The sequence below is a fragment of the Festucalex cinctus genome, chromosome 12, assembly GCF_051991245.1.
Source record: "Festucalex cinctus isolate MCC-2025b chromosome 12, RoL_Fcin_1.0, whole genome shotgun sequence".
Taxonomy (NCBI): Eukaryota; Metazoa; Chordata; class Actinopteri; order Syngnathiformes; family Syngnathidae; genus Festucalex; species Festucalex cinctus.
In genome coordinates this window covers 12,352,570-12,370,482 of record NC_135422.1, presented here as the reverse complement: position 1 = coordinate 12,370,482, position 17,913 = coordinate 12,352,570, and the positions used below count along the sequence as shown (strand labels likewise).

Here is a 17,913-nt window from a genome sequence, read left to right as displayed (position 1 = left end):
GCACAACAAGCAATCGCGAACATCAAACTCACAATACATTACAGTCCTTATAAAAAGGATGTGCCGTGTCATATATTATTTTGTGGTTTTCCACCTCCAATATAAACCTCTCCTCGTCCATGTTCGCTGGTGTCTAAACCGTGAATGAGCACATGGCCCGGCGACGCCCACGTCACGTTTTGCTGAAAAACTTGAGAAATAGGAGCTGGCGAGTGTTTTATTCTGAAAGGTAACCGGAAATTTATTTTGAAACTGCCTCGGTCTTCCTGTCCCGCTCGATGTGTTTTGTGCTAGCTTGCCATTTGCCGGAGGCCTACCGCTGCGGCGTCCGGCAAAAATAGAAAATAGGTCTATCCTTGCGGAAGGCTTGCGGCACGCCGCAGGCCTTCCGCAGTCGACACGCAACGCACCCGCAAGCGGTGTAAACTGCACCATTCGAATGAATGGAATCTAATTGCTTGCGTCGCCGGACCGCACCGCAACCGCACCGCAACCGCAACCGGTGAAAACCCGGGTTAGTCCCTACGCCACGACAAATAACGGCTGTTTCACTGTAAATGTCAGATGGTGGAAGGCCTACCAGGGTTTCATGCGCCACACCACGTCTTCTATGTCCTGTCTGATCTCATAAGTGGACTCAAGGCGGAACAGGTTGAAATTCCTCAGCAGGTAGTCGTGAAGTGTCAAAAACTGGAGGTTGAGCTTGGGGAGCGCGAGGCAGCCTGAAAAAGACAAGGCATGAGTGTAAAAAGAAAAACAAGATTTCATATGAGACACAAAGTAGGAAGCGATAACACAAGTGAGTCGACAAAGACGAAAGAAAGTCTACAGGGCTCACGTTTATTCATTTGCATACCTTCGCCAGAAAAGTACTCCGTCGGGACGATGTTCTCATCCCAGATAATCTTCTCGGTCGGATAAAGGGGCATCTGGTTCAGTTGCTCAATCTGAGAGATTCTGCGTTCATGACGGGACACCTAAAACAATTTCAAAACGTTGAAACACATGAGCAATTATGGTTTTAGAAGATTACGACTTGAGTTTGCTTACAAGGTGTTGTCTGTGAGGCACTTCCCTTAAAATAAGTGTGTGTGTGTGTGTGTGTGTGTGTGTGTGTGTGGTGGGGCCAATTTTTTTGTGATTTCACCGATTTGTGGGGCCCACCCGTCCTTGTGGGGCCATTTTGCTGGGCCCCACAAGTTTAGACCACTTTTTGAGGGTAAAGACTTGGTTTTACAGTTTAGGTTTCAATTGGGTTATGGTTGAGGTTAGGGTAAGGAATGGGGGTAGGCAATCATTTTTGATGGTTAGGGTCAGGGGAAGTTGCTAGGAAATGCATTATGTCAATGAGAGGGCCCCACAAAGATAGCACCGTGTGGGTGTGTGGGCGTGTGCGTATATGAGTCAAGCATGAACTTGCCAGTAGCTCCAGGAGAACTTTTTTGTCATGGATGGTGTCTTGGTCATTTGGCAGTTCAGGCAACAGACACAAGTAAGATGCCACCCGGTGGAGCATATTGGGGCTGCGGAGACACACAAAAAAAAAAAAAAAAAAAAAAAAAAAAAAAATTCTATAACAATTAACTACATTGCAATCGACTAAAAATAATTGACTTAAATATTGTTATATATTCAACATCAGACAGCAGATTACATTTTACATTTCACAGATTCCTAACTTTAAATACAGGTGCAGTCCACTTGCCCGACATGTGAGGGCTTCTCCAGTGGTGATGCTGCATTATGCATTTAATCCAGTGGCCATATGCAATTCCTTGCTATTGTTAGTACTGCGACACAAAGTGGCTCCTCTGTTTGCTTTGACACTTGCTTCTACTGCTACGTCAGCATGTGTGCATTAAAATGGGCCGGGCCGCACTGATGCGACAGGATTATGAAAATCAAAGTCTCTGCAAACTGAGGTGTGGCTTAATCAGGCGTGTCTTAATCAGGTTGACATGTGGTGATACGGACTGGGTGTGTGCCACAAAAAGAAGGGGCTCGGGGAGGGAGACGGCGCTTGGGAAACAAGCGTGACAGGCTCTGCCAAACGTGGCCCTTGTATTTGTGTACATACTGGTGACACAGCAACTGGATGACAATAGTGCCAGCGTTGCACTTTGCTGGCCGGTGGATGACCTGGCACAGGCCGTGTGGGCATCCCCTCAGTAAGAAGACACAACAGCTCGCTGAAGGCAACGTTGGCGATGACTGGACCAGTTCTTGATTGACAGCTGAGCCACTGGCATGTACTGGAACTGGTGTGCTGCAAGTTTATGTTACAGGCTGCAGGGTTCTTTTGACCCTATTTATGTGGGGTAATACAGTGACTTTAGAAAAGTAATGCTGCTGTTTTGCTTTGTTTTTAACTGCTGTGCACTACTGGGCCCTATTGTCAAGTTGACAATTTGCCCACTATACTGAAGAAAACATGTAATTAAATAATATGTAAACAAGTCGACTGCACTTTCTAAGCACTGATCTTACCTAGACACTATGCAAATAAATAAAATCTACACGTATATGGAAAATAAAGCCATCCAACTGACCGAAATGAAGCACTCTACCCCCAAATTGCGATTTGAAAACTGCATTCTACTAAATTGTTAGTTCTTAATTGTTGAGCCCTAGTCTCACATATTTATCTCTCAAGACTGATTTCATTTGCAAATTGACTAGGGGGCCCCCTGCAGCCGTGGGCCAGTGACTCCAGTCATTATAATTAAAATAATACAATACAGCAGCTATATTTGCCTCAGTTTGAGGTGGTTGAGAAAACTGAGTAACAAGCTCGTGCACAAAAATTTAACTTGGAAGTCAAGGTACTACTTTATTCGATGATTAATTATTAACGTTTATTAATGCATTCAAATTTTCAGCGGTTCACTTCTCACACGGGGAAGCAATGACCTGCGATTCAACTGGAAATACATTTAAAAACATCAATGTAGCAAGATATCAAAAAAGTGCAAGCCCAAAAAGAGGAAGAAACTAAAAGCTTAACACAAAATACATACAGTAACAATCTTTCATTGCATTTCACAAAGTGCTGCCTTTGATCATGTATTAAATTCATTTGCAGGCCTAAAATGACACTCGCTGGCGCTTTATGCAAGTGTCAGAAGCTTCTATTTATAGGCAAAGCTGAGCAATAATACTCGGTTTGTGTGTTTTGGGGAATTAGTGGATAAATTCGGAGCGACGGGTGACTGGGAGCTTAGCGAGAGTGTTGCGCGGCAGGAATAAAGTGGCATTAGCATGAGTTGCTCGGATGGAAAGGAAAAATTGCCTCGTTAAATCAGATAATGGCTTATTTCAGAGGGTGGTAGTGGGGGGTGGGAGTTACCCAGGGTGACAGTTGCGGATCGGGGAACAATGGCATTCCGGATCCCGCCAAAAGCTGGAGGCTGGGGGGGGGAAAGAATCTTGCCGGAATACGTGAAATGATTCAGCAGGAGTATTAACCCGATTCAGCAGCACTCGGCTCATCATAACCCTCAAAAGAGACACAGTGTGCAGTCCAAGCATTTCTAATCTACTACAGTAGAAGATGATGGATGGTGACCCGGGCATGTTAAAGAATAATTTTATGTTGTGACAAGCCAAAGGTGAGCTAGACTTCTATCTTTCGATCTATCTATCCATCTATCCATCCAGCCATCGATATAGAATGTGGAGTACAATAATGCGGCACCCGTAGCTAACAGGTGAGGTAGATTAGAACACATGTCAAGGGTCGGTCCTCGAGGGCCTGAGTCTTGCATGTTTTCGAGGTTTCTCTACTCCAACACACCTGACTCAATGATCAGGATCATTATCGGGCTCCTGTAGAGCTTGCTGATGAGCTTAAATAAAACAGCTGAATCAGCTTTGTTGAATGTGGGAAACCTCGAAAACATGCAGGACTCAGGCCCTCAAGGACCGGACTTTGACACCACCACTGCATTAGAATGTGTGCTCATTCTTGTCATTTGTAGGTGTACAAGTTTATTTAGAATACATGTCTTTTATTGGCTTTCTAGAATAGTAAAAAGAGCCTAACTTAATGTCTCTGGCAGAATATGCTGCACAGTAATTGGCTGAGCATATCCATTCTTGTAAAACCCATGTTAAACATGAGTTGTAAACCGTTCCGACCGCCACCAAACAATTTGTCCGGCTTTAAAATTTTGAGTGAGCCAATCATATTGAACTAACCGGCAAATCAGAGCAATTAAACTATACTAGGATCAATTACGCACGCTAAACAGCCCAATAAAAATCAGTCCGAGCCTCGTTTAGCATACTAAACTTTCCGAGGCCCTCATAAATTTGAATATAATGTTCAGTTTCACCTGAAATGGAAGCAAAGACCGCACAATGGAGTGTTTTTAATAAAGCCGGTGTGCTTTTTGGCTCTCTGGCAAGCTAACACGATGTGACAAACACAGCTGTTCAAAGAGTTTATTCTCAAGCCGCTGCAAATCGATTAAATTAATGAGGCGTGCCTTTCGCTCTCTTGCTGCTACCAGCTGCTTGTTGGGGTGCAGCACTGGCTGCCATTTAGCGGCGGCGCTCAGGCGGCAATGCTGGTGCCGTTTATCACCGACTTAACACGGGGGCCGAGAAACGTGGACGTCCGTGTGTCGGACGAGGTCAAAATAGCAGCTTATGAAAACGTGCATTTTTCTCATTTACCTGAGAGAGCCAAAATGTTTGGTCAGGGATTCCCGTGTGTCCACTGCAGCTACGTTTGACAAGGCAAAGTCGTGCAGCTCTGGGAAGTGAGCAAAGGCTGCTCTCTGCAAAAAAAAAAAAAAAAAAAAAAAAAAAAGAAAGAAAGGTGACATTTATGTGTATGTAAATCGGCGAGTAATTGTTAAGTGTGGTGTAGTGGTCCACATGTTGATTAGTGGCAGATGTAGCAGTAGTACTGCAAAACCCACACTGCTTTAAACATCAAACTGAATGAGACAATTACTCAACATAGAAAGTAACATCTTTCAAGAGGAGCTTGAGGGCACCAGGAAAACGGAGTGCTATAACCAAGTGGAGACTGTGGAATTTGTCTTTTTAGCTTTGTATCCTTAATGTCGTAATTACAATGATGTATCGACTCAACGAAAGAACATTAAACATTCTCATTAGTTAGAGTTCTCTGGTTAGAAACAAAACTCTAGTTAGTATTAATTATCAGCATAATCTAGTTCGCTTTAATGATTAGCATCATCCAGTTAGTGTTATCGTGTTAGCGTCAGCCAATTGGTGTCATCCAGTTAGTGTCAATAACAAGCATCATCTTTTTTGCCTCAGCCGGTTAATGCTATCCAGTTAGCATCATGATTAGAATCATCATGAGTAGCAACAAAAGTTAACATAGTAACACATGTCACCTAGTTGACATCAATGATTTACATCATTAGCATCAGCCAGTTCGTGACATCTGGTTAGCATCATTTATTAGCAGCACATCATCTAGTAAGTATCAATCGGTGAGTGCCATCTGTTTACGAACAGCTGGTTAATATCAAAGGGTTAGCGTCAACAATTGGTATCATCTGGTTAGCATCAGTGATTATTAGCATCCGCCGGTTACTTGTGGTGGTTAACCTGCAGCGATGTGATTCTGTCGTAGTGCAGCGTCGTCATCTCCTTCTCCGTCAGGGCGTTTCCCGTCTGGTCGTTAATCTCAAAGCCCGTGTAAAACTTGAGCATGTCGAGTAACTGTGAAGGGGTGATAAGCGCATTAGTCGACTTTCTGTTTTTTGCAATTCAGGCAGAATATGCACCGATTGTGTTGTAACGGTGCTGGCCTTGTACCTGACAGAAGAGGTGTCCCTCCTTCTCTCGATGGGTGAGGCTGGAAAGGTGGCAACTGACTACCAGGTGGGAGTCATCGAGCACCGTGTTGAACCAACGCCTGGTGGGCAGCAGAGCCTAAAAATAGAAGACAATTATAATAATAAAAATAATTGCTTTTAAAGCAAAATAGCAATGTCCAGCGAGTCAATCGCCTGCCATTTCATCAGTAGACCTGCACACATATAATGAGATTCAATTGAAACAAAACAAAAAAAAAAAACTAAAACATATTGCATTATGAAGAGAAACCTCATAGGTGTCACACAAGCTCGACAATAGACTCAGCAGAATCTCGACTGTGATCTCGCCTGGCCTATCTTTTCTTGACGGAATACTGGCACAGCGTTAGTGCAGAGGGGAGGACTTGACGTAAGGACTTGATTTAGTTGCCGGTGGCACTATAGTAACATAGAGAAGGGGGGCGGAGGAGGGTGAAAGCTGTCAAAATGAGATAGCGGAGTTGCTTTGGTGAGAATAAATCAGATCAACTTGTTGACAAATTGACAGCCTGAGCAAAAGGGTCACTGGTGTACACCAAAACAAAAAGGTCCCATGAATATGATACTGAATATTCCAAAACGAACTGACACAATCTCTTCAAAGGCTGCAGGTGCAGCGAATGCCTCTTCTCTTTTATCCACAAGCAATATAATATTTAATCTACACAGGAAGAATAAAATGGCAAGAAGAAGATCTTCTGCCCGCCCCCTCTGCCTTCATTTCAACAGAGGAGAGAAGGATATGGAGGCTTTGTAAAAGGAGAAGGCTTGAAGGACAGGACGCTCGTCTCTAGAGACAGCGGGCGGGCGGGCTGGCTGGCCGGCCAACGGCCGATGCCAGGAACAGCAAGGCCGGCCTGTCAGCAAGATAGAATCTATAGAGCGCTCCCGGTTGTAACGTGAGATGTGCAAACACAGCAACACCTATGGAACATTGTGTCTCTATCCTTGGTTGTGACCAGTCTGCTGCTCTATCTTCAAGCAGGTTTACCCAATAAACGATTTAAAAAGCTGAGTGTTTATCAAGGGAATCTGCCTGCTATATGCTCGGCACTTAAAAATGAGAAAAAAACATCTAGCGTCATGAAGCGCTGTAATGGAGACTCATTCACTTTCTGCAATCTCTTGACCATTCAAATTCGAGTTGTCAAACTGAATTCACTTATCAACAGAAATTTGACAAGTCAAAGATTAATCCTGCATAACATTCAACCAATGTCACATCACTTTTGTGTTTAGGAATGTGAGTAAACCCCCATTTATTGCAGGTGCACATTCTAGACCACACATTTAAACATATTTTCAGTGCCACCCAGCTTGACGCGGCTCTAAAAATAAAAGCCTGTATTGAATGGGACAGATGCCACGGACTTCCGATTTCCGTAAGTCACACACCAACGCCGTTTTCGGCCACTGTTGCGACACACAGGCTGTGTCCCAACACTCGCACCACCGCCCCTGCGCCCCCCAACCGGGCGCTCCCACCGATGGGAGCAATCACGCAGGGCGTCTCAGCTCTGAAATGTTTCGGAGAACTAAGACAGACACTACACACTTACACCCATCGACTGGAACGCGCAGCCGGGCGGAAGCGCAAGCACCGGGAGGCGGCCCGGAAACAGCAACCGGAAACAGCGCAAGTGTGTGACACACGGAAGTCGGAAGCCCCGCCTCCTCCGTGGCATAAACGCCAACCAACATACCCTATTTGAAAACATGGCACCCATAAACTATGTGATGTTTATAGCAAAGCAGTGTGGTGAGTTCAAGCAGAGTCCAGACTTCATTTTCTCTGACTTTGTGTATATTCCAGCCATTGGATGCTGTAAGTGGATATACATTTTCAGCTCATACAGGTAGGCATAAGCCAGTCCGTTTTTTTTTTTTAAATACATTTTTTATTAATTATTCAACTTCAATGGCTAAAATAAAAGTAAAATGGGCACATACGCCGACCAGGGACTCGCAGGATATAAAGGCTCAGAGCTAAACCCTTTCCAGATTAAATGCAAATACACTTACTGTAAGACAATAAAATGACTCATCAATGTGGAAGCAGCTTAGAGGCAGACTTTGCAGAACAAAAATCTGCTCCAGAACCAACAACGCTAAGGTGACGCAAATGTATGGATGCTAACTTTTACAACTGTTAACTGTGGAACCTCACTCCAACTTCACTCCTACTGTTTACCTTGTCATTATTTTTTTAATAGACTCAATCAATTAATTCTTTCCTCAATTAAATTAAATGCTGTGGGGCCATGAGATATGAGCGCCGAATGGTGGCAGGTGACAGGCAGGAGTTTGGCAGATATGATTCGTAAATTTTCTTAAAAAGGCATTTAGAGAAATCAAACTATTTATTGACGATCACTGTCAAACTCAACTCAACAGTATTTATAAAGCACTTTAAAACAAGCATTGCTGTACATGAAACAGAAATCGGTCATGCAGTAAAGAGTAAGATAAGTAAAATAAGAACAAAACAAAACATTGTAAGTAAGAATACAAGTGAATAAAATTTACATCAATAAATTAATAACAAGAAATAGGTAAGCAAATGAATGAATCAATAAATAGATAAATAAATAAACAAACATCAAATTCATAACACAAAATACAGCAGACACCACAAAGCACCAAAACAAGTCTCATGGTGCGCCAAAAGCCGAAGAATACAAATGGGTTTTAAAATGGGTTTGTTTTACTGGATATTGACGGATTTTGCAAGGCCCACAGACTATATATAACATGGAACCAACCAAAAGAAAGACGAAAGTCTCTTCTTTCATCAGGGAAAAAAAAAAAGAAAAAAAAGAAAAAAAAAGAAAAAAAAAAAAGACTATTTTTATCCATTTCCGTTTTGAAGCAATTAGCATTAGAATAGAGCAAAGTTTCATCATTATCCACAAATCTGTTTAAAACACTGGGGAAAAGAGGTTGCTGCAACATGGCCCTGGTTGACCTCATACTCTGCTGCCACCTGCTGGCCGTTTTTTGCAATAATTACCAATGCTTTAAGAGACCTCTTCAGGTCAGAGGCTTCATCAAAGCCTTCTGTATGTTCTAGCATAAAACAAAGCCATAAGAAACATATAAATATGCTTTCGGGACCATCGCAATATTTAACTCATTCACTGCCAGTCATTATAGAAAATTTTTACATTTCCAATACTCACGTGATATTACATTCAATAATTATATATAAACCGAATCTACCAAATAACAGAATAGACTCCCTACTTTTTGTCCCGTCCCGTTCTTTTATAATTGACAGCAGAAAAATGTAGGTTTGCCAAAATACAGCCATTTCTCCCATGGACTCTGAAACTGTGTTTATTTCCTATAAAATGGGGCAATGATGTCATCTACCGGTGGTTGGGCATCAGTAAAGTTGTTTCCAAGTTTGATATTTACAGTGGAGCATGCTCAGATTCGCCCCCATTTAGCACCGCTCTAAAAAATACAATTGACAAGTATACTTGTCAAAGGCAGTGAATGAGTTAAAATAGAACATTTTTATACGTTTTGGGGAGCAAATTAGTTCAAATTCAGTCAAATTTCCACCCATAACCTTTACCTTTGATCTTGTGGCCCAAAAAAAAACAAACAAAAAAAACAAAAACAAAAAAACATGTTCAACATAAAATGAAAAAAATGCACATATTTGGGGTCAATCCAAGCAAAACGAAGGATGTTGTGTCTTACCTCCAGGTCAATCATGAGCTCAACAAATCTCTCACAGTAATGCACCTTGTCCATAGTGATGCTCCCTATATGGGAAAAAAAAAGACAACGTGGGCATGTAAGTTTAAAAAGAAGGGCACACAGGCAAAGTGAGAGACAAAAACAAACAAACGTGAAAGGAAGGCACACACATGTGTCGACAACACCAGCATGTGCAGCAGGTGCTGGGAGTGATGTGGACCCTGCTGGCTTTGCGACTGTAATCTATTGTGTCAGCTCTGAATTCCACCTAAACACACAAGTGCTCTGTTTTTAGCGTTCCAGGTGGGTGGCGGGGGTGGCGGCGGCCTCGGTGTCGGCCCGCATTAAAAGACGCCAACGGCGTGGCAGTGGGGGGCTCACGTTTTCTATTGCACGGCCCCGAAAAGGGAGGGACTAAAACATCTGATAGAAAAGGTGACTCTTTTATTGATATTTGATCTGTGTTATTCCAGCATCACCACAATGAAAAGAATAATAATACCATTGTTTACCTGACGTTGGAATTGAATCGAGGACCCCAAGAAACTTTTTAATGAGAGACGAGAGGAAGGTTCGCTCTTTTATAGCCCTGAAAGAAGATGACAAAACAGTACAAAGGGGAAGTGAATCAGAGGCAAGATTGTGGTTTGTTAGCCTGAGCAGAAGAGAATTTGACTAACTGTTCAGCCGCATCGCCAACCATCTTGTCAAATTTCTTCTTGATGAGATTCCAGAACTTCTGCAGCTTGGGAACTTTCTTTAGCTCTTGTTGGAGACGGGACTGAAATGCAACAAAAACTAATTCAGCCAGGATTCATTTGTATCGTGTATAATCAATTAATCGAGTTTTTGCGTGAGGACAAATCTCCCCCCCCCCCCCCCCCCATTTATCAGCTTCCATGTAATGCTTGTACCAGATTTAGCAGTTGGGGGGGTCAAGCAAGGCATGAACAAGCAAACGTCACACCATAAGGCCAGCGCCTAGATTGGAACCCCCAGCCTCAAAATGGTGAGGAAGATGTGCCAACCGCTGAATCACTGTCCTGCCTGATATCATTTCACTTCATTTATTATTGCAAAAATAAATACATAGTGACCACAATCTTACTGGTATTAGGCACATCCACATCGGAAGAGAGATGAGTTGCTGCACCTGCTCCCTGATCAAATCTACCTCCTGGGAGCAAGAGAGAAATAGAAACAGAGGGCGAGTTAATGTATAGAAAGAAGCAAAGATCCCCCCCCCCCCTTCTTTTTTTTTTTACTTCAGCGCAAAATTCTAGCACTAAAATATTCAGAGAGTTTTACAGGAGCACATCAATAGCGAGTATGCAACTGTAGCACATTTTCAAATGAGACCTCTGCAGTGCTTCAATGCAGCACTGGACAATACAGAGTCACCAGAAGGATGTGGCCCAGTGCAATACTGTCACCTTGTGGACAAAATAAAGAACTGAGTAGTTGTGTGATCTACTGTATCTGTAAAAAGGCCATTTTACTTTCCATATATACTTAACCTTATTATTAGATATTATAAGCATTCGGTAAGCTCGGATGGATGGCGGGTGAGCTGAGGACGCGAACGCCGCCGCTGGGCGCGGTGGTGTGCGCGGGTCGTGGACTGGATGGAGGTTCGGCGCTTGGAGGAGAGGCAGTTTGGATGGGACTGAAAAATTGGACCATTCTTTTTGTGTGTATGGTGCTCATCGCGAACGCAGCGACTGCTCGTTTATGAGCTAGCTTATGAGCAAACTTAGCTTGTAGCAAACGTGTGTGACGTCATGCATGCTGAGATCACGTCTCTGATCAACTGCTGAAAGGAGACTGATTCTGTCCTCTTTCATCTAAAAACTGCTTCAAACATCAAAGCGTATGTAGGGAAGAATGTTGATTTGTTGTGATTGTGTGTTAATGTTTTATGTTATGTTTGGTTTTTTTTTGTGTTCTGTAAAGCGCTTTGTGACAGTTCAGGCTGTTTGAAAGCGCTATATAAATAAACTTGAGTTGAGTTGAGTCTTATTTTTTTGAGGTGGGCCTATATTATTTAAAAAAAATTAATAATGCATTAAAAGCTCAAGATAAAAAACACATTTTAACTAGGGGTGCCAATAATTATAAAGGCCAGTTTATTTGTGTGAATAATTCTGAGGCTCTCTCCCTATTCTATCAGAGCTGCCCCCTATCAGTTGAACAAAATAATGTTCACATAAAAGCAAAGACTTTTTCAGGATCTTCTTTTAAAATTGTATAAAATAGACATCTTCCGGACAAACTAGTTAAGAGTAATATTTCCAAATATTATAGCTTGAGACACTGTCAATCTTTACATCATACGAAACAACGGTATGTCTATTAAGACAATTATACATCAGGAAATATTGTCATGATGTACCTCCCTTAAAAAATAAATAAATAAATAAAATAAAATAAGTGACCGAATGCTATGCTGGTGCAACATTATACAATCCGTGTAAAAGTTAGTGTAGAGACCTGAAGAAAATAATTGCTGTAGTCTGAGGTTCAAAAAAATTGAATTAATCAGTCTGATAATTTGGGAGGCACCCCAAAGACTGCAACTGCATAAAAAACATGTTTTGTTTGATCTGATTCACCTTGAGTGCAAAAAAAAAAAAAAAAAAAAAAAAAAAGATGTAAACTATCAAATACTGTTTTATGTAACATGGTTTTCACAATTGTATACGTGGTTGAGTAGATGCATTTTTTTCGGTTTCATACCGGTTTGGAGATTTTTGAACCTGTTCAATCTATGGACCATATCCTTCCAGGCTGCTCTGATATCCCAAGCTGCTCTTATGTACACTTTGTGGTCATCTCCATTTTAAGTGCTTTGCTCCCACCTTGTGGCTTCTATACGCAATTACAATGCCTGAGGGGAACGTCAGTTTTTTGAGGACAGTATATTCGTTTTTGTGCAAGAGGTCAGTCTGGATCATCTGCAAATACATGGGGCTCACTATACATGTGCTGTCCCATCCCCAGTAATTTGTATGTTAGATATGAGTGGCGGTACATACCAGGCTATTGAAGCAGTGGTCGAGAAACTCCAGCAGCACCGTTTGCTCCTTCAGTGTGAGGCCGCCTTCGTCGCCTGCCAAAAGGGCTTCCATCACACATTCAAAGAAGAAAGAAAAATGTCCGGGCTCCTTTTTGAAAACCTGATAAGAGAGTTATTGTTTAATTAGTAAAGTTGGAGAGTGTAGTACATCAAATAGCATTTGTTTACCTCCCAGGCTGGCACATTTTCCCTGAACTTCTCATTGACAATGCAGCAAATAGACATGAGGAAGGCGTTGCTGGACACCTCCGGCGTGTAGTTGACCCAAAGGTAATTCTCCAGGTATTGACTGCAAGGTGATAATGACATTATGTATTTAGTTCTAGTCACATTGTTTTGAATAAGAATGAGGTGTTAAAGTCAGAACCTGAACTCCAGCAACATGATTTTTCTGATGGCAAATCTGAAAAGGAAATGACCAAATAAACATTAGATTGAAAATGTGAAACAAATGGATTCCCCAACTGTTACTAAATACCTACTTGGACATCAGAATCTCTTTTTCATAAATATCCTCCATCACCTAAAGGCAAAGGAGGCAATATTTTGAATTATGTTACATTATTTATGATTACCATCAAACTAACAGCAATGCACACAAACTCACCTTCGGGTCAAACGGTAATTTGTTTTTGGCGTGAGGGGCCCAATATTTGTTCGCCAGCTGAAACAACACAATTACAAAAGAAATAGCGATCCATTAAAAATGTTTTACAGGTTGGAATTTAAGCAAAATTATCTATAAATAATTATACTGAATAATCTATAAAATTCAGCCAAAAAATTATAAACAAACATTTACAAACAGGTAGGAAAACTTTGTTAATAAAATAAAATAGAGGATTCAGCAGAGGTAACAATTTTAAGATTTTTTTTTTAAAGCCTCCAATATTTCTCAAGTGGGTTTTAGGATTATCATACAAATAAGCCTACTACGCATACAACATACTGTACAACACATCATTCAAATAAATAATCAGGAACCACATTGATAACTATCACAGACACAATGTGCATAGTTTTTATGAATTACATAAATACACAATTAATATTCACATTCAGTACTAAAAAATGTTCCACAGGTGAGACTTTTTTTTAATCTACCAATAGTGGGAAGTTGGGAACACAATTCGTCTCTCCTTAATTGTAATAAAATTAGTTAGCCAAAAGACATAGAATGCATGCATTTATCATTTTTGCAGACGTCTGCATCTTGATTACATTTTGTACCATATGAGGGTCCTTAGACGCCAAACACTACTACTACTAATACATGAAGGGAAAAACATTCTACAAATCTATTAAATTTATAGTTTTCACTATTACCTGTGTGACATATTCTGCATTAATCTGCGACACAGACGGCGCCGCAACCTTTTTAGATGTCGTTTCCTTCTCTGTGGTGGTTGTGCCGAGCATCTTTTCACGGAATACTGTCAGCAAAATAGATAACATACAATTTGTATCAAACAAAATATGCACGTGAATGAATGACTGAGTGGGAGCAATTCAAGGGAATTGGAGGGAGTGCTATCAGTTTCTAACCGTGAACATTTTAGTACTGTGTATATATTAAGGAAGCTGGAGCTATTGTAATTTAATAATATAGGCCTACATAATATTATTCGTAAACATAAAACGATATAATAAGACAACAGCGTATTTAAGACGTAGGCGAAAGTGTACCTTCGGGTACTTCTCATTATATTACCGAGTCTCCATTATCTTCTGAGCGTTATGGCTAACTTAAAAATGAAATTGTAAAAGTTCAACATACCTTTTTCTTTTCTTTTCCTTTTTATTATTCTTTCAGCATGAATGAGGAGCAAAGTTATGTCCGGTTGGGTTACACATGTACACAACAAAACGCGCTGAACGCGACACACTTCCGGGTTAAGGTCCGAACAGTAATGTACTCCGAATGGAAACGAAGGCGAGCGTTAGTGTTCCTAGGTTAAAACGAGTTTTTAAAATAAACAAACAAACAAACAAATACATACACTAATAATAGACCACTACTAATAATAAATAATTATTTAAAAAAATAATGTGACTTTTTGTCCCCTCAAAATTGAAGATTTGCTTTGTTGCCACAGTTTAAAAAAAAGTAACAATGCTGTATCTGACCAATTATGACAAGTAACCAGTTTTACTTTTTGTATTCATCGGAAATGCACATTAAATGAACTTAAAATTATTTCAAGTTATAATAGTAAACTGAGCTGGATGATTGGATGTGGGATCATGGGTTCAAATCTGGTACCCCACCTTCCTGTGACCTGTGTGGCGTTTTCTCCAGTTACTGTACTCACTCCCTATTTCTCCCAGATTCATGCATCGTAGGTTAACTGATGACTCTAAATTGTAAAATGTGTTTGGAAAAATTTTGGGGTGGGGGGGGGGGGTGTTAACTAAATGTTCCTCTAGGTGTGAATGGTTTTGTTTGTGCCCTGCGATTGGCTGCCTTTCGCTGTCAGCTGGGGGGGGGGGGGGGGGGGGGGATCTACCCTATTGAATACAGCTCTTCATGTGTGTTGCTTATTTTAGGCAGCAGAGGGAGGCACACACCATCCAATTGTTGGCCCATTTGGGTACCTCTTTATTCTGTATACAGAAATTGTTGGAAGCTTTGACCTGAAGAAAACAAGGCTTTCAAAATAAGTCAACACACACAAACACAAGCACACATTCAAAGCGACCATTAGAAATAAAAAAAAAATATTCAAACATGAAAAAAAACAAAACCGAAGGATGTCAGCATCAGAGGCGTATCCAGCAGTGAGGTCACTCCCAAAACTCCCTTTACTGTATGTAGCTATATGGAGAAAGAGAGTATCCCACGCACACACATATACACACACATCATCAGCCTGGTTGGCCTGGAGCAAGAAGCACACAGTTAAGTCCATGTGCAAGGCCAAAATGACAAGGCCCGCAGGCTGGTTGGTGCTAGGCGGTACACAAAGCACAACAACGTTGGTCACAAAAAAGCCACTTTTGTATGTGGAGCGGTCGCAGCTTGGCAGACAACGGACGCATGAGAAAAGCAAATGTCACCCTGTCTTTAGTCATTTTACAAGCCGGGACACAAAGATCGTCTGTCACGGAACATTACGTCGGCCCAGCCGCGATGGGCATGATTACGTCCTAGTGGCTTTGTCGGCATCTATATGGAAACAGGCGGAAACAAATGTTTATGGACGCAAGTGGCGGCCATGGACAGTTTATCGGAAAACACTGTCTTGTGTTTATTGTGTTGTGTTTACAGGCAAGGGGAACAACACTGACGATAAATGTTTGTTCCAAAATTTCACCAAATCTGGAGATAGAACAAATGAACTAAAACTCCATCATCATCATTTAGCTTCGTATTGTAAATTCCATGGAGAAATTACAGACTGTTCGTACTGACAACAAATGCAGAAACAATCATTTGTCATCAGTATGCTGTCAATCCATTTTAAAACAAATAGCATTAGATCACAAGAATGAATGCATAGAAAGAAGTAATCAACTCCTTAGGCATTATTATTATTATTATTTTTATTTTTAATTAAATACTGGTCTCTTAATGTCCATTGTAAATCCCATAGAGAAATGGAACATCCTTAAGTGTCGACGATTGATTTTACTTTCACACATGATAAAAGCATGATGTGATGTTTGTATCATTAAGAAAATCCATTTCTGGACAACTCAATCCTTAAATAATAAACAGGTACACACTTGATAGAACATTAGCTTGCTCGCTCATAAATAATTGCTTGTTTGTGTTGTTCAAACTGCAATAAAGAAAAATCTTCAGGCTCCATTGGCCGCCTCCATTGTTCAATTTTTGATAGCAACAATCAAAACAACGGCGGGGCGGGTTGAGGATCGATAGGTAGGCCCGATCCTGCCGCCGTCTCGGGCGCGTTGAGGATAGAATCGGCGGAGTGAAGACGCATTCCGACTCGGGTTCATCAATACGGTTCATGATCTTTGAGAAAAGAAACGTTCCAGGAGCGCTAATAGTGTTATTTTCTTTGCACACACACGCCAGACACACACGAACAGGCTTAATTCCTTGCCTGCAGCGGTGTGAGCTGGAGTCCCTCTCCTATTAACCAGGCTGCCTTAGAATCAATGGAAAACATAAAGAGGCTTAATCTTTTCGGGTGCCTGCTGCTGATTGCCTATTACACAATAATAACACACCTCCAGTCCTGTGGAGCATGAGAGGGAGCGACACAGTCGCCTTAACAGACACACACTGGCGTAACACACTGTAAATCTGTTGCTTTACTATGACTGCATAGCTGCTGTTAGCTGGTGTGCTACCCGAAAACAAAGGGGTAGTACAGAATGCTCTCTTGAAACCTTTTGTCTTCAGAGACTACAAGAAATATTGTTTTGCAAAAACTTTCACTATGAGATCTGTTTTCAAACGTTTGTGTCATGTACACCAAAACCATTTTTAACCCTGATGAGAATTTGAAGGGTGTAAATGAGAGATACTAGACATATTTACAGTGTAGCGAGGAAACGGGTCAATGTCAAAACATGGAGACTCAGACGCACTGAAATGGCGACATCTCCGGACGTTTGTAACTCCAGCTTACCAGGTAATAGCAATTGTGGACTGAACCCATCTTTTTTTTACAGAAACGTGCTATTCGTGTCATTTTCGGCTGTGGATACAGAGACCACACTAATCCATTATTCATATAACTAAAAACTTTAAAATTTAATGAATTGATGGAGTTTAACCGCCTTAAAATAATGTATAAAGGTGATCATGAAATTTTGCCAATTAACATGCAAATCAAATTTTAAAAAAAAAGAAAAAAAAAAGTGAAAGTGAGTACAAATTATAAGGAACAGATTTTTTTCCCAAACCTAAATATAACAGAACAAAACTAAAAGAACAATGTATTTCAACTCAAGGTATCAGTTTGTGGAAAAATCTGGATTATAAAACCAAATCATCTCAGTCTATTTGTATTTTAAAAAAATGTATAAAACCACAATTATTGGAAACATATTTTGTTTCTTACCTTGAAAGCGTCTTGACTGCTTGCTGTCATTTATTTTGTGTTGAACATTTTTGTTGTGTTGATAGGGGCAGATTTCACAAGTTTTCCTTCTTTCTGTCCCCTTTCATTTCTTTTTTTTCTTTTCAAGAATGAAATAAAAAAATTCAATTGAACTGAATTGTAGCTGACACTTGCACTGAAATAGAAGCACTACTCTGCAAGGTCTTGTGTTTGAAACTATATGGTGCAAAAATCAGAAAATCTGGCAACCACC

The 17,913-nt window shown here is 40.9% G+C and overlaps 1 protein-coding gene across 5 annotated transcripts in view; it reads right to left on the bottom strand.

Annotated features, from left to right (window-relative positions):
* Nucleotides 1-17,802, bottom strand: part of aqr (aquarius intron-binding spliceosomal factor) — a 55,922-nt gene extending 38,120 nt beyond the window's left edge. For 3 of the 5 annotated variants that reach the window (XM_077538120.1, XM_077538117.1, XM_077538119.1), the window contains exons 1-17: nt 14,402-14,537; nt 13,951-14,057; nt 13,232-13,288; nt 13,107-13,147; nt 12,992-13,027; nt 12,793-12,913; nt 12,584-12,724; nt 10,657-10,725; nt 10,229-10,329; nt 10,061-10,137; nt 9,549-9,613; nt 5,800-5,916; nt 5,590-5,703; nt 4,678-4,781; nt 1,421-1,523; nt 857-977; nt 581-722 (exon numbers count right to left, since the gene is read on the bottom strand). In XM_077538120.1, the coding sequence (XP_077394246.1) occupies nt 581-722; nt 857-977; nt 1,421-1,523; nt 4,678-4,781; nt 5,590-5,703; nt 5,800-5,916; nt 9,549-9,613; nt 10,061-10,137; nt 10,229-10,329; nt 10,657-10,725; nt 12,584-12,724; nt 12,793-12,913; nt 12,992-13,027; nt 13,107-13,147; nt 13,232-13,288; nt 13,951-14,043 (1,502 nt within the window). In that variant the 5' untranslated portion in view covers nt 14,044-14,057; nt 14,402-14,537. Of the gene's footprint in view, nt 1-580; nt 723-856; nt 978-1,420; nt 1,524-4,677; nt 4,782-5,589; nt 5,704-5,799; nt 5,917-9,548; nt 9,614-10,060; nt 10,138-10,228; nt 10,330-10,656; nt 10,726-12,583; nt 12,725-12,792; nt 12,914-12,991; nt 13,028-13,106; nt 13,148-13,231; nt 13,289-13,950; nt 14,058-14,401; nt 14,538-17,660 lie in introns of those variants that run through there. The other 2 variants (XM_077538118.1, XM_077538122.1) reach the window with 2 other exon arrangements.
* Between the last annotated feature and the right edge of the window lie 111 nt (nt 17,803-17,913).